Source organism: Primulina tabacum, chromosome 5, assembly GCF_025594145.1.
Source record: "Primulina tabacum isolate GXHZ01 chromosome 5, ASM2559414v2, whole genome shotgun sequence".
NCBI lineage: Eukaryota > Viridiplantae > Streptophyta > Magnoliopsida > Lamiales > Gesneriaceae > Primulina > Primulina tabacum.
Window position 1 is genome coordinate 1,836,796 of NC_134554.1, and position 16,112 is coordinate 1,852,907.

Sequence of the window (16,112 nt, forward strand, 5' to 3'; positions counted from 1 at the left end):
AGCCGCGAATTTCAACTCACCCAACAATAATAAGAGTGATAAAATACATCTAATCCATCAAAACCTTGTACGAAACAAGGCTTAGCCATTGTAAATCTCAACAGTTTCTTGAAATAAAACAAAGTTCAGCTATCTGCAATTCTCCATATATAATAGTTACAGCTAAACACAAAAATGGATTAGAAAAATCAAGTATTTTGATAGATCATCCATGAGAAAACAATTGAAAAAACCACATAGTATAAATCCTAAAGTTGAATCTGGTATCAGGAACCGGGGACATTGAGTTTTTTGAAGAGTTCAGGAAGATGGGAATTGGTGAGTTTTGTCCTCTTGCTGATTTCATGCTTTTTCTTCTTTGTTTTAGGTTTGGGAGCAATACCATGAACTTGTGCCATGGCTCTACGCTTAGCAGTGTTTGTAGCAGGTTTCATTCCATTCTTCTGAAGATCCTTTTCAATGTCAATCATATCACGTGGAAGTTCAATTCCGCGAAACAATTGTTTCAACTCGTCATCTACTTTAATGATTGCTCTTGGATCATTCGGATAGGCTATGTCCTCTTGTGAGTCGAAGTTTGATAGCAGCCATATCTGGCCTGAAGCTTTCAAGGCCTAATAAGAATATTAATCAGTGGATCATTCTCATAGTCATAGGATATAGTGATGAGCGAATATGCCTAAAAAAACATTGAAATTTGACAGATATTGAAGATGGCAAGTCACCTGTAAGTCCTCCATGACTGTTGGGTATGAATCCTTGAGATCAATAACTGCAATACCCTCCGGAAATTTCCGGACTAAGACAAGAAGTTGGGTCTTATCTTTCAAAGCATGCTTGGACTGCAAACAAATATTTCTAAAAGTAATTAGTCGACAAATCTGATTGACCAGAATAACGAACTAATCTCCAACGAATTTGACTGGTGAGCTGTGCAAGGAGTGAAGCTACCTTGTAGGAGAATCGCTTCCCATCGTAGCTCACTTTCGGATTGTTCCTCAAACTGTCAAATACAGGCTTGTTTGCATTCAAATCAACATAGCACGCTTCATTTATTTGTTCAGGTGTGAAGGCTCGCCTAGTCTTGAGACAAATAAATTAATAAATCAGGCAAGGCTCAGCTAATAATTAAGTAGTAAATGCATTAAGGAGAATTCTCAATCATAAGGAAAAAAAGGATAAAATTTGTTAAGAACAGTGCAGATTAGTGTAAAGCTACCTTAAGTACCTTACAAAACAGGCAACATAGATAAGGCTAGCAGTCATAAAAGTTACAACTGGAAAAACATATAATCACTAAATTTAGTTAAGAGTTCGACCAATACAACATGTAGAATCACAAAACAGATTCAATGAAAAGAGCCTCATCTTTGGTCGTCGAGAATAATAAAAATCAGCTCTCATTCTATCAATCCATATAAGTATGCTAGATAGGTGGTTAATCCACAATAGGTTAAACCTTTCTATTAGTCATACCAAAAACAGAATATGATTGCAATAACATCAAGTCATTAATGAGGAACTAGAACAAAATAGCAAACCTGCATGACAATTTTAATGAAAAGAACAAATACATTAACACATAGAAATAGCATGAACTTCTTTCTGGAAAAAAATAAAACCCAGGAGACAAGAGGTGCAGTACCTCAAAGAGCAAATCAATAACTCGTTTTATTTGAGCCCCGACAGGAGCTTTCCTTATGCTGTTTATATGTTGAAGGCGTTCTGTGTCATTTGAGAATTTAACTGGAAGTGCAGGAGATTTGGTGTTCGCTGAAGATGATGAACCTGAGGGTATGACTTTCGAGGAAGTTGTTTTAGATGATCCTGCTTTAGCTGCAATGTTGACAAGGGATGACTGACATTTCTCTTGTTGTTTCTTAAATCTATTCAAACTTTCTTCAAGTGATGTAGCCATCTATAGACAACAGTTAACAATCAGCATCCAGAAGAGTTGCGGTGAGAAAGGAACAAAATATGTCACATGAAATCGATAGCCGAATTTGAAAAAAATGGTAAATAACAAAGGGAACCATATTTAACCACAAAACCCAAAACCTCACCCACGATATTATTGAATGCTAGCACACGGCGAGATATGGTGTAGGGCTTGGACTACTAACTTGACTCGAATGCAAGAATTTATGGTGCTTTGTTCTTTCTTATAATTAATTGAAGCCATAGGCCCATCCATTTATTCATTCAACCAAACTCGTTCTGTTCCAGAAAAGGGTAGATGGAAATAAACATAAGAGTTCATTTCCTCCAACTAAAGGGTACAAAAAAGGACACAACTCCCAAATGAAGCATAAAATCACCATAAACAAGAGGTGACTAACGCAATAGTCCTAAAAATGAATTCAAAGTAAGGATTTAAAGGAGAAGAAACCGAAACTTGCTATCACTCCGCAAACAATCTCACACGGCCTAAGCATCAGACACTATGTAGGCACTCCAAATTGCAGCTGACAATCTTGGATTCCACCACCATCTTTTAGCATTTCATTTCAAGAAATATTGAAACAAGCCCATTACGCGTTTCAAGATTCCACCACTATCTTTTAGCATTTCAAGAAATATTGAAACAAGCCCATCAACCGTTTCTCAAATCCAACAATCTCACCACAAATCCAACATATTTCGCAACAAATTTCAATCAAACGAAAAAAGGTCGAAATCCAAAATGAAGAAACGAGCGTACGTGGTACGACAAGAAAGAATTGAGATGGAAATTTACTGTTCCACCCTCTCTCTACAAAGCCTGAATTTGGTTCCGAGATCAGAAAATTCACAAAAGATTGAAGATTTTCAGAACCAGTCCGGAAAGAAGGCAACGACTGATAGGAGTCCCGTCTTATATCCATCAGGTCTTAGAATAACTGTGAGGAAATCAAAATACTTGATTCTATAATTATTTTTTTTACTATGCTAAAAATCTTTTCAAATCACCCCATATTTTAAATACAGAAAAATCAAAACAAAATTTTTCATTTAAATCGAACAATTTTTCTAAATCGAAAATAATTTCATGTTAATTATTTAGTATTATTTAATCAAATTAAAAATAATAATAACACGTGCATCTTTTGCTAGTATAAAGAATGTTTGTCCTATCCACAATGGCATTTTCTGTTTAGTCCTTCAACTGTAACCTTGTTACAATTTAGTCCATTTATAATTATTAATGTTTCGAAAGCAATCAATAATAATCATTAATTCAAAGTGTGTCCGAACTTTGGCACCACGGTGTTGTAGAGTCTCTTTATTTTGGAAGCATTATTATAAAATATATAATATATCAAGAATATTTAAGATTACAAAAAAAAAAAAAGACCATTCTTATTACAATGCTTTCATCATTTGAAATGATGACGATATTATTTCAAATATATTTAAATCGAAATATTATAATTATAACTTGTAATAAAAAGTTTGATAAAATGAGGTAAAGTTTTGATTTTTAATTAATAAGACTGAGATGTATGGAGATTGAAACTCACTCGACTCATTTTCAAAAATTAGTTCAAAGAATAATATTATCCATGTTCATGAATAGAACTCCTGAGAACTCTATCCAATCGATTTGACTCGTATTAAAAATAATTATCAAGTATAATAGATACGAAAATTCTGATATAATGTTAAAATTTGAGATGGAATTTGACTAAACTGAAAACTACGGAAGTTCTATGCAAACGACATGAGATTAGCCACCAGCAATACAGTTTTCCCACTTTACAGAAAATCTCTCACGCTCGCAGTATTTTCAGTTTTGAGGCATTGCAAGCATATTTGTCAACACGTGTATCCAAGAACGCTCTTGTCCAATTCACCAGACCTACCGCTTTTTCTATATTAATTCACCAAATCTTCATTTCCTATGCAGCAAATCCTTGACCCAAATCCGCAAGTATTTATGGTGCAGCGTTCACACCGTAGCTGGTCATAAATCTTCTAATTCTGTCAAAATGGTTGCCGGGACGTCGCCGGAATGGCTTCCTCCTGGCTTTACTGAGAAAATTAAAGTCAAGGATGGGAGGAAAATCAAGGTAAAAAATGTTGTTTGTGTGTGTGTGTGTGTTTTTTTTTTTTTTTTTTAATTGTTTTGTTAACATTTAAGTCCAATTAATCACCCTTTATCGTGGGTCTGAGTTTGTGTGATTGTTCGGTGGCAGATTGGGAATTCAAAAGTTTGATCTTTACTCCGTGAATTACTTGTAGTTATAGCCGGTGCGTTGAAAATTGGAAACAGTGGAAGTGCTGATTTGGTGGAATATTGGTTGTTATCGAAGTGCTCTTCCATTACTTGAATTGGTAGAGTTACTGATTGATATAGAAAGATAAAAACCCTCGTATATAGTTGCTGCATATAGATACATACAGATATGTAAACAGACGAATGGATATTGGATTTAATCAATCTTTAAGTGGATTGGATCAAGAATCGGTTAGCCGTTAGCGGATAGAGGTGATAAAAAGGTTTGAGTTTATCTTGTTTGCACGTGTCATTGATCTATGTTTTGACACTTATTGTTTTGTCATTTTGAATTTCCGGTGTTTGGGCGGGACGGAGCGGTTAGAGGTGATAAAAATCTTTGAGTTGATCTTGTTTGCACGTGTCGTTGATCTATGTTTCGAAACTTATTGTCTTGTCATTTTGAACTTCTGTTGTTTGGGCTGGACGGAGCAGGTAGAGGTGATAAAAAGGTTTGATCTATCTTTTGCATGTGTCGTTGATCTATGTATCTACTTATTGTCTTCTCATTTTGAATTTCCGGTGTTTGGGCAGGACGGAGGGGGGAGAGGTGGTAAAAAGGTTTGAGTTATCTTGTTTGCTCGCGTCGTGTAGTGTCGTTAATCTATGTTTCGACACTTATTGTCTCGTCATTTTGAATTTCTGGTGTTTGGGCGGGACGGGGTGGCGATTGTTGGTTTAATTTTGGTTAACTTAAATCTTTGTCGCTTAGCAGCTTTGTGTCATAACAAGGTAGAGAATTGTGGTAATTGGCTCGGTGGAGTGTGGGCTTTTGGCTGACACTATAATATACCTTATTTGTAATTTATGTGATTGGTGGTTCTTAAATTTAATTGCTCTTATATATGATGAATTTCATTAATTTCGGAGCTTGTTTATTGGTTAACGTTAGAGAAGCCTTGAACTAAACAAAATATTGTCACGTGTTATGGCGCTATTTACTATTATTTACATTTCTAATTTTGATTGTGCTGAGGATCTGATAAGATTAGACATCGTTAAAAAGAAAAGTAACGGTTATTTATGCCTCATGGTTGACTTGGAAAGTATGCAATGTATCTCCATTTATAAACTTATTCTTTACTTTCAACTAACACAAAGTCGAGGTCTGATTGATTCGTGATAGCTTTCAAACTACTTGAGTTGTTGATCTTTCTGGATTCGAACTAGAATGGTAAAAGCTTGTACAAAGTTGCTGCATTTGGCTAAGTGTGATATATTAAGAAGCATGTGGATATATGGTTTTTTTAATCATTCAGTGGATTCACATTGGAATCAGTTATAGGGTGGTCGTGTTAAAATCCTCGATTTACAAGTGTTTGCATATGTTGCCAATCTAAGTTCTAAAATTCTTGTCGTTTCTTTTTTAATTTTGTTTAGGTCGCTGGTGGTTTAACTTCAGTTGAAATAGTCATTTATCGTTTGGGATCTAAGTATGTGTTTGCAATCAGCGCCAATCTTTTTACATTACGAATTAGAAGTATGCTTTACATTAACTAAAGCGCAGTCACTCAGAGCCTCATTCAACTAAGTTTTTAGGCTCCACGTATTGCATTGTTGTTGTTTGTTCAAATGTTGCGATGCCACTATTACTTTGTTCTTTCCTTTAATTTTTATAGAACGAGAAGAATGTAAATGAAGAAGATTTCAACTGCACACACAAAATTGGACACACCTTTGATGCTTTGTTATGTGCTGGGCTTGCTTGCCTTCATGAGAAATTGCCCAGGATTCTGGCCCCAAAAATCTTTGATATCTATAAAACTACTAGAATTGATGTAATTAAACCATGGAATAGAGGAAAAAGAACTTCTTTTGTTTTTTCTTTGCTGTTTCAGTTACACTCCCGCATGTAAAAGTGTAACTTAGAATGCATTATGGAAATTGGTATATTGTAACCTGATACTGCCTTCAATATAGTGAGGCTGGGTATTGCACTTGGGGTTATCCTGCATCTCTATATTCTTCACTGCTTTAGGCTACAACAATCACGTCTTTCAGCATATTCTTGGGATACAATAACTTTGGATTTCTCACTGTATTTTGTAATGCAGGTGTATACCGATACATCAACCAGAAACAAATTTTATTCTAGGCCAGCTGTTATTCGATTCCTGGGAACTGAAAATCAGAGTGACACTCCCGCCAAAAAAATTAAGGTGTGCTGTTTTTTCTAATTTTTGTGCTGAAAAATATATTTTCTTTGTCCTCCTGGCCAAAAACGGAAATTTGGATTTTGAGACTTATATGTTACATGTTCCTGAACTTCATATGATGCATTATATCTTATGTGCTTTTCGTTTCAGCTTGAAGTCGAGGATGAGTCCTCTTTGAAGTCCGAAATTTCTCCGCAAAGTCAGCTTGAAGTTGAGGATGAGCTTTCTTCAAAGTCTGTAATTTCTCCACAAAGGATGCCTATAGCTAGTTCAGCGTGCAACTCTGAAAGGAAGAACAAGGGGAAGCATTCTTTCAAGATGGTTTGTTCTGTGTTGAGCTCAATTTACTAATCATAGTTTCCGTCAAAATGTTTCTACCACCTTACATTTTAAGGATGTCTAGGTTGCCTGTGAGAGTGAATCAGCTGACGGAATACCTCCAGGATGGATAGTAGAAATCAAGACAAGTAAATATGGAAATAAGATTAGAAATGATCGGGTATTTAATATTTTGATTTCTACTGCACTTTTGCTTTGAGTAATGTTACTAGTTTTTCTTGTGTTGTATGATTAATAAGTTATTGGTTACTTTCTGAAGTACTACATAGATCCAAACATTGGTTACATATTTTCTTCAAAAAAAGATGTTATTCGTTATCTGGCAAATGGGGATATCAGTAACTGCGCGACCAGGCCAAAGAAAATAGAGAGTGATGATCTCCAATTGATTAAGAATGAAATCCATGTGAGTTGATTTGCACGATTTGCTCCTAAATACCACCAAACAACGATGATGATTCGTACTTGGTATTAAGTTATTCTGTTTTTACATTTTAGTTCTCTGAAAATGTTTATTTTCTGTTTATAGTCATCATATCAAGATTATAAGTTGTCCGATCACATCGAAACAGAACAACTTTTAGCTCCTGGGGAATCAGATTCAGGTACATACATTTATGTTCAGATCTACTATTTGTAAGACCGAAATAAGTTTTGATGATTGGCATGATGTAATTACATACTTTAGCTGTTCTGAAAAGTGATATACATGTTGTAGGTGGCGAAAGCTCGAGTGCAAAAAGCCTGGAAGCACCAGATGCTAAGATCTCTGAACCAACGCAAGATAATAGTGCTCGTAGTCTTCAAGACAATGAATCATGTGAAAATTCAAACGAGGATGCTGAAATGAAAATTGGCACGGCACCAGCTGAAGAAAATGAATCACGTGAAAGTTCAATGAAGGATGCTGAAAAGAAAATAGACGCTGAACCAACCAAAGAGATGAAAGCAACTGATCAAGCACTAGCTAAAACAGATTCTGATTCCCACCAAAATCTTCCTTCGAGTGGGATCGAAAAACAAGCAGAAGAAGCTCCCGTGAGCTCAAGAAAATCCAAGAAAAGAAAGGGTATAATCTTGCCATCAAGAGTGTCGAAAAGGCTTGCAGGGTGCAAAGCTGAGATTCAGTCCGACTTGGTTCCAAGCAAACAAGCACTTAGAGTTGCTGCTAAGAAATCCCCCAGCAGTGAAGTTAAAACATTACCGAGTTCTTCTTTTGAAACTGTAGCTGATATTCCTTTGTCTTCATGCGTATCAACTTCGAAAGAGATTGCAACACTTCCAATTGTAGTCAATGAAACTCCTCAAGAAATTGAGCCAGTGAAAAATGTTGAAAACCCTCTAGTAGAAAAGGAGGCTATTCGAGTTGAGAAGCAAGCAGATGACAACACAAGATCACAAGAGTGGCAACTTTGTTTTAGATTTGGGAACTCTTGGCCTGATCCATGTCTAGAATTTGCATTCAAGACTCTTACAGAGGTAATACCTTATGAGGAAACACTCGCATTTTCAGGTTGCTTCAGAAAACTGTCCAGCATACCATGCAATCAATCGAATGAATTCTCCAAACCATTAAATTCTGATGTACCTGGTGTCTTTCAAAGTGAAATTCCGGCCCATTCAGAACCACTGAAGCATAAAGGGGTTCTTGATCTGTCTCGTGATAAAAATATCAGCTTCGGTGTAAGTTCTCAACAATCTAGTTCTGAGGCAAGGAACAAGGATTGTGCAATCCTTCCAGTGAGTGAGACGGAGAAACTAACTCCTAAAGCCCCAGGGAGCTTAAGAAAATCGGAGAAAAGAGAGGATCTAAGTTTGGCCTCACAAACATTGGAAAAGCTTGCCTGGAGTGGTATTGCTACAACACATGAATTTGTAGGCGAGAAAACACTTCAACAAGTTGTGGCATTGGACAAAGTCAATAAACCTCTGTTAGAGAACCAGGCTATCCCAGACGATAAGCATAAACCAAAGGACAATGCAATAGCCGAAGAATCGCAACTCTGCTACGAATTTGGGAGCTCTTGGTCCGATCCATGCCTAGATTTCGCATTCAAAACTCTTACAGGGGAAATTTCGGTTGAGGAAACTTTTGCATTTTCAGGGCGCTTTGGAAATCAGTCCGGGGTACCCTACAATCAAGCTAAAGATCCCATTAAACCATCAGGAACTGTTGTACCAACCATTTTTCATAATGAGATTCCTAGTCATTCGGAACAATTGAAGAAAAACAATGAAGTTCATGTGTTGCCAGGAAATAATATAAGCTTCCCGGCTTATAGTGGCTTGAGTTCTCGACAATCGAGCTCGGATGCGAGGAACATGGAGTACCAGACAAAGGTTAGTCTTAGAAAGTAGAAACAAAAATCTTCTATATAGAATCGTCGTTAATGTTTCTTTCCCCAACTGAAACGTTTGTTAGTTTGGACTTGGTGACGAGCATTACCCGTCGCCTTTGTAGTGACTTTTAAGCTGTGTCCGCAACAAATGTACTTATGGGATGCACTGTTATTTTCAGAATGCATGAAAAGATTGTGCAGTTTTATGATCATCAGCTATTTCGTTTATTACCAGATTGATGAGTTTTCCAATTTGCTTAAATACGATGTGTTGTTAAGAGAAAATTCGTAATTCGAAGTTTTTAACGGTCTAGTACTCTTTCTTTTCTTTTCTTTTCTGAAATAATAAATCAGTAAGTAGTTTTATTTGGGATGAAACAAAAATAAAAGCAGTCCAAAAATACCTCCATCTCTACTTTTGGGCTGATTGAGTTATTTTTTCTCTATTAAAATAATACTTTTTTCCTCTACTTATTTTACCAAAATTTCACTTCTTATACTTATTTATTTTGTTGCTTGTATACGTTTTTGTTTATGGTCTCAGTTATTTATATTTGTCAAGATAGTGTTTATAAAAATATAAATAATGAATCATAATTTTTCACACGTTTTATACTTACACACATACACAAAAACAATATTATTTTTAATGTCATTTGAACAGTTATAAACCGGTTTTGAGTATTTCTTCGATACAGATACTTGAATCTGTTTTCTAAGAAGCCTACATTCTTGATTTATTTTTTTTAAAACATGAAAATCCATTTAAACACATTCAAACAGTGAGCAGCATCTTCTTCACGAGTTGTTTCTCAAACTGATGAAATAAATAAATATTCAGGACTTTTCATTTCTGTCTTTGAATAAACCATCCATTTCTTTCTTCCAGAGCCTGAGACACACTGGCTCACTTTTTATATGCTATAAACGATAATGCCAGCTTCTTTGGACTGTTTTTGTACCTGATCATATGTACATCTGCTAGCAAACTCCAGTGACTTTTTACAGTATGCTGCTGGGCGACTTGCAGATTGGATTCCACGTTTGGAAACCAGTTCAAATAATTTCGTTAACAAAACATTTCCCATAACCTTCATCACCACACAAGCAGCTCACATCTCTAAACCGATGGAAGCGCTCGGTGTCCCTTACCGAAATTTCCCTCCTATACGTCGTGGACATGAATTTGATCGTATCGTGACAGCCCTTGCACATGCACAAGTTCTTCATTACACAAATAGGCATCCCAGGGACACTATTTATGAGCCCGAATGCAGCAGCTAACCTCTCACTATGACCACAGAAAACCTCTGCTTTCGAAGCTTCAACTTCATTTGCATAACTTTCTTGTGGATCATCAAGACCAGCAGCTTTCATTTTGTGGTAAAATCCCTTCAACAGAGCCGTTGTTCGGTTATTTGAGGGTGAGAACCTTCTCCACTGAGGAAAACGTGGATCTTTCCTCTAACTTCAATCCAACTGCAACCGGGATCAATTATCAGCCCCATTTCTCCCATCGTCTTCCCCAATTTTGCAACTTCATCCCACTTAACATTGTCAGAATACAAATTACACAAGAGAATATAATATCCGACGTCCCACTAATCCATCCCAAATATGTGCCTAGCAGCCACTTCTCCGATAAGAGTGTTTGCAACCATACCATGCTCTATAAGTCCGACCCGTTCAGCAAGCTCATGAAGCTTTATGCCAAAATCAAGAAAGCCCAAAGAAGCACAGGCTGACACTCGCAAGAGTGGCATCACACCCTCTAGCTCCATCATTTTACAAGTTTCGATAGCTTTTCAGCCATCCCATTGTTGCTATAACCCGAAATCATCGATGTCCAAGATAAAACATCCTTACACTCGTGATTTATAAAACGATTTACAAGTATTCAAGTGAGTTAGGATGTTTACTTATTATATCCGTTCCAAATATGATGTTTGTTAATCCAGTCAATTTCACGTCACTCTCCCTCATGACAAATCGTACATCGTAGGTAGTGCTTGCGAATTTTTTACAATTCAGAGATTGTTGGTACAGAAGACGTGTCCAATAATTCAACTTGTAACTCCGATTATTCTAACTAATTCTTCAGATAATGTCTCTTCAGTTTACTTTAACTATCTTTTAGTCCAGTTGTTCTTCAGTCGTCAGTTCGATAAACTTAGATATCAGTTAAGTTTCAAACATATTTGTCTTGCAAAACTTTCAGTTCAGCACATGTCCAGTTTAGCTCAGTTTGTTAACTCACCAAAACTTAATTGATCCAACAATAACTTATTATCTAATTGAGTAAAAATCAGTCCACGAGTCAAATAAATTAAATTACAAGACTATAGAATCACGGATATCAAAAACCAAATCAATTAAAAAAACAACAATCGCGAAACACAGATAGACAAGAAAAATCACATTAAAAAAACTCAAGATATAAAATAGATCCAATTTAAAATATATAATTCACCTGAGTGGAGCAATTTAATGAAAGAAGTAAACTTTTTTAGGAATTAAGATAAATTTTTTCTTAAATAGATGAGGCGAAAAAAGTTTTTTTTTAAAAAATTAACAATGAATATTATAAATTAATAAAATTATTATAAAAATGTGCCAAAAAATTTTTTTAAAAAACAAGAAGGAAAAAAAGTTGAGGCTCGGATTTTAAAAAAAATAAAATGGAGCTCGGCGACGGTTTGTGCAAAACCGTCGCCACCAAAAACCGTCGCTAAGGTAAATCCGTGTCACGGATTCTAAGAAACCGTGTCAATATTGTGTGTTTTATTCCTCTAAGTAGAAATGCGGATATTCTTTCTATCATCGTTCGGAAATAATTGTTCCTCATATTCATTCTCGCAACATATTTCTTTCATTTGATTTATACGTGCAAAATTCATCTTTTCTACTTCGATCATATATTAATATTATTTGTTGATTTTATCGTCCATTTCATTTGAAGAGATACGAAGATGTGATGTTTAATTTCGTTGATAATATTATAATTATATATTAAGAAGTAATTTTTTGTGTTATTTCAGATATTAGCATCGTCCGTTGATATTATTACAAGTTCCGTATAATTACGTAAGATAATTTAATTAATTTTTTTAATATTTGGTTTGTATTATTTATATTATATTAATGTAAGTATAATTTTGTTCACTAACATTATATGATTAACTATAATTTAGTTAAATAGTATATTTTTAATATTAATCGCGATATTAAAAAATAGTTTGAATATTAAAAAAATAATAAATATGGTACCTGTAATTGACAAGAATTATTAATAAATACAAAATTTAAATACACAATTTTGTAATTACATTAATAACTTCACATTTTATAGTTTTTTTATTTATAATATTTTTAAAAATTTATTGACATCAAAATAATACCTGCAATTAACAAGAATTATTAATAAATACAAGTAGATAACTATTGTAATTATTGTAGATATAATATTATATCAAGTAAATATAATTATTGTAATTAAATTAAGTATATTAATTAAATTTTGTAATTATTGTAGATACCATATTTATTATTTTTTTAATATTCAAACTATTTTTTAATATCATGATTAATATTAAAAATATACTATTTAACTAAATTATACTTAATCATATAATGTTAGTGAACAAAATTATAATTACATTAATACAATATAAATAATACAAACAACATATTAAAAAATTAATTAAATTACTTTCTCCGACGTAATTATACGAAACTTGTAATAATATCAACGGACGATGATAATATCTGAAATAAATGACAAGTATTATAAAAAAATTACACAAAAAATTACTTCTTAATATATAATTATAATATTATCAACGAAATTAAACATTACATCTTCGTATCTCTTCAAATGAAATGGACGATAAAATAAACAAATAATATTAATATATGATCGAAGTAGAAAAGATGGATTTTGCACATATAAATCGAATGAAAGAAATAAGTTGCGAGAATGAATAGGAGGAAATATTATTTTCGACGATGATGGAAAAAATACCCGCATTTATATGTAAAAAACACATCTTAGAATCCGTGACAGTGTTTCCCGAATTTATCTTAGCGACGGTTTAACCAAAAACCGTCGCCCGTACCCTTTTATTTTATTTTTTTAAAATCCGAGCCCCAATTTCTTTTCTTATTTTTTTTAGACAGTAAGTCCCGGATTGTACTAATTTTACAAAGTTTTACAATTTGCTACATTTTTTAAATGATTTTATTAATTTATAATATTAAAAAAAAAAAAACCTTCCGGAGCGGGCACTGAACAACATATTATATAAATTCATAGTTTTCTTCTTCTTATTTTAAAAAACATAATTTTCAAAGTAAGCAGTCCTTGCTTTCCTTAATTTCCGAGCTTTGACTGTTTACTTTTCTGGGTTTTTACATTAGGGGGTGGGTCTAACCAGGAAAAAATCTAGAAAGAGGCTTTTTTTTAAAAAAATAATAATTCAAAAAATAAAATTAATTGCAAAATAAAGTGATTTTCGACGCAAAACTTTGTTTCCAATGGCGTACCACGCCGCCATTCACATAGGACATTGCAAATTAATTAATGTAGTATCTCTCAATCATATTGGAGGACGCTGCATTAATTTATATGTGTGTATATATATGTATAATTTTTTTATAATTAATTTAATTTATATTGAAATAAAAGAAATTTGTAATGGTAAGTTTGATATGAATATATTTAAATGTGAGCATATTATAATTATAAAAATTAATGAAAGACTTATCTCAAGTTTCATGGGGGTATAAAAAGCAATGGAGTGGACAAATTTTTTATTTACTTTTTTTTTTTGTTAAATCTTGGTGCAAAATACAAAACATATTAAAATTTGAAATTGAAAGTAAGATTTTTCTATCAATTTTTAGCAAAATATACAATATTTTTAGAACACAAAAAACCCAAGCTAACCACTAATTTATAAGCATGGAATGTATAGACTCAACAACAAAGAAGAGCTTCAGGAAGATCGAAACAGAAAAAGCGAACTGTTAAAATAAGACGACAAGAACTGATTTACGGCCAATTTAAACTAGAGTAGGTTTCTTGTGAGTCGGTCTCACGAATTTTTATCTGTGAGACTGGTCTAACTCTATCGATATTCACAATAAAAAGTAATACTCTTAACATAAAAAGTAATATTTTTCATGGATGACCCAAATAAGAGGTCCGTATCACAAAATACGACTTGCGAGACCGTATCACACAAGTTTTTACTTTTAAACTAATGCTTATAGTTGGCATATATTAAAAGAAATTTATACTGAGGAGGGCCAACAAAGTCGAAACCGAGTTGCTAACAAGCTCACATTTGTGGCCTCTAGCTGAGACTTATTGTGATTGGATTCGAATTTTCCAAGCACGATCTTCAGTTTTGCTGTGAATGTCCGCTGCAGCTAATATCAAATCCTGTAATGGTAGAGAGCGTATGGATCTCAGGGCAACATATTCACGGAGTATAGTCGATAAGCTGCAGATCTGGACAAATTTTTTTATTTTTTATTTTTAAGTTGGTCAAAAACAGAAGTTGCGACCAAATATACCATACAAATACATTTGAGCATCATTAACTAAATGAAGGATATTCAACAGCCACCATGAATAATGTTGCGGCTCCGGGGACTGCTGGCCGACCGAGTACTCGAGGTTTTTTAAGAAGAAATGCCCGAATATTTATACTTACCCTAAGGATGATTAGCGATAATATTGTGTGGCATGGATTGAAATAACCCGTAGGAAAAATGATTTTGTATGATATCAGGTTTGGTCCATTAAGTTTTCAAAGTTTGATTTTGATAATTAACTTTTAATTTTCGATTATTTTGGTCCTGGCGTAAGCGGAAAATCTTGTTGACCCCAATAAAATCTGGCATATAAAAGAAATAAAGAAATCCCTCTTCATGCTATTAAATACCCCAAGTATGCATGGTACATGTAAAATCAGGTCAATTTTTTTGCCTCTCACGTGTTTTTAGCGTATTCAATATTATACTTAAAAAAAAATCAAAATGGCTCCTCAATGACTAAATACTATTGATTGTGCCCTTTTAAGGAATAAATATTATAAATTAAGCTCTCTCTCTCTCTCTCTCTTTAAAAAAATATATATAATTAGGATTATCTCATGCAAAAATTAAAATAATTAAAATGAGCTATACCCATCCATAAGTTTTATCTTTCATGGTTAATAATGATATCATATTTTCCTATTTTAATTTATTTTATTTTTCATATTGAAGCAAAACTCTCTATCTATTGATCTTCAAGGGGAATTACCGTAACCGTTCAATCTCAAATGTTAGAATCCTTTCTCGGTTTGGCCTCATATTGTTTTTGTCTTCTCACTTTAGTCCTAAGCGTTTGAAAACTTTTGGTCAAATTTTTGAAAAGTTTACGTTTAGGATTTAATCTGGAATGCCGGAACATTTGGGATCGGTCGGGGAAATTAAATGACCCACGTATTTAGGACTAAACCGAGTCTTTCCCGAACTTGGATGGCTGATAAATCACATATTACATGTACGGGCCTCAAGTCAAAATATGAAATTCGCTTCAGGCACCGAAGACAAACCCAGTTGCCTTTTCAAGTCATACCATACATTTTAATTTCTTAATAAATTTATTATTTGTCGCAATATATTATCCATTTTAACATCTAACAAATTGTTGTTTTATAATATATTTTCAATTAATGATGTCCTCTAAAAATTTGGTATGCCTACGTACCTAATACTAATTTCCAATATACTGACATACATAAATTGTGTTTTAAATATATTTATAATTAGAAATAATCTAGATGAGTTCTCATTTAATGTGCTTCAATTATTCCTCCATGTATACGGACACACCTCCCAAGATGTTCAACACTTTGACAAAACGTCCAATCAGAGCCAACCAGAATTGAGTCACATGCATGTAAAGGAAACTTTGACTATATAATATATATATATATATATATACACACACACACACACACACACGATAGT

At 33.7% G+C, this 16,112-nt stretch overlaps 2 protein-coding genes across 4 annotated transcripts; one reads left to right on the forward strand and one right to left on the reverse strand.

Moving 5' to 3' along the window:
• Positions 1-36: 36 nt before the first annotated feature.
• On the reverse strand, positions 37-2,854 carry LOC142545342 (uncharacterized). Of its 3 annotated transcripts, none has more exons than XM_075652476.1 (5): positions 2,738-2,854; positions 1,646-1,918; positions 952-1,083; positions 726-842; positions 37-614 (listed from the first exon to the last, which is right to left on the reverse strand). In XM_075652476.1, the coding sequence occupies exons 2-5, from the start codon at positions 1,916-1,918 to the stop codon at positions 267-269; spliced, it is 870 nt and encodes a 289-aa protein (XP_075508591.1). In that variant the 5' UTR covers positions 2,738-2,854; the 3' UTR covers positions 37-266. The 3 variants fall into 3 exon arrangements, with proteins under 3 accessions (XP_075508591.1, XP_075508590.1, XP_075508588.1); XM_075652475.1 differs by having other exon boundaries at positions 2,702-2,854; XM_075652473.1 differs by having other exon boundaries at positions 2,064-2,846.
• Positions 2,855-3,667: 813 nt separating this feature from the next.
• On the forward strand, positions 3,668-9,299 carry LOC142545345 (uncharacterized). The gene is made up of 7 exons (XM_075652487.1): positions 3,668-4,049; positions 6,310-6,414; positions 6,562-6,732; positions 6,815-6,910; positions 7,010-7,156; positions 7,280-7,355; positions 7,469-9,299. The coding sequence occupies exons 1-7, from the start codon at positions 3,969-3,971 to the stop codon at positions 9,106-9,108; spliced, it is 2,316 nt and encodes a 771-aa protein (XP_075508602.1). The 5' UTR covers positions 3,668-3,968; the 3' UTR covers positions 9,109-9,299.
• The last annotated feature ends 6,813 nt before the right edge of the window (positions 9,300-16,112 follow it).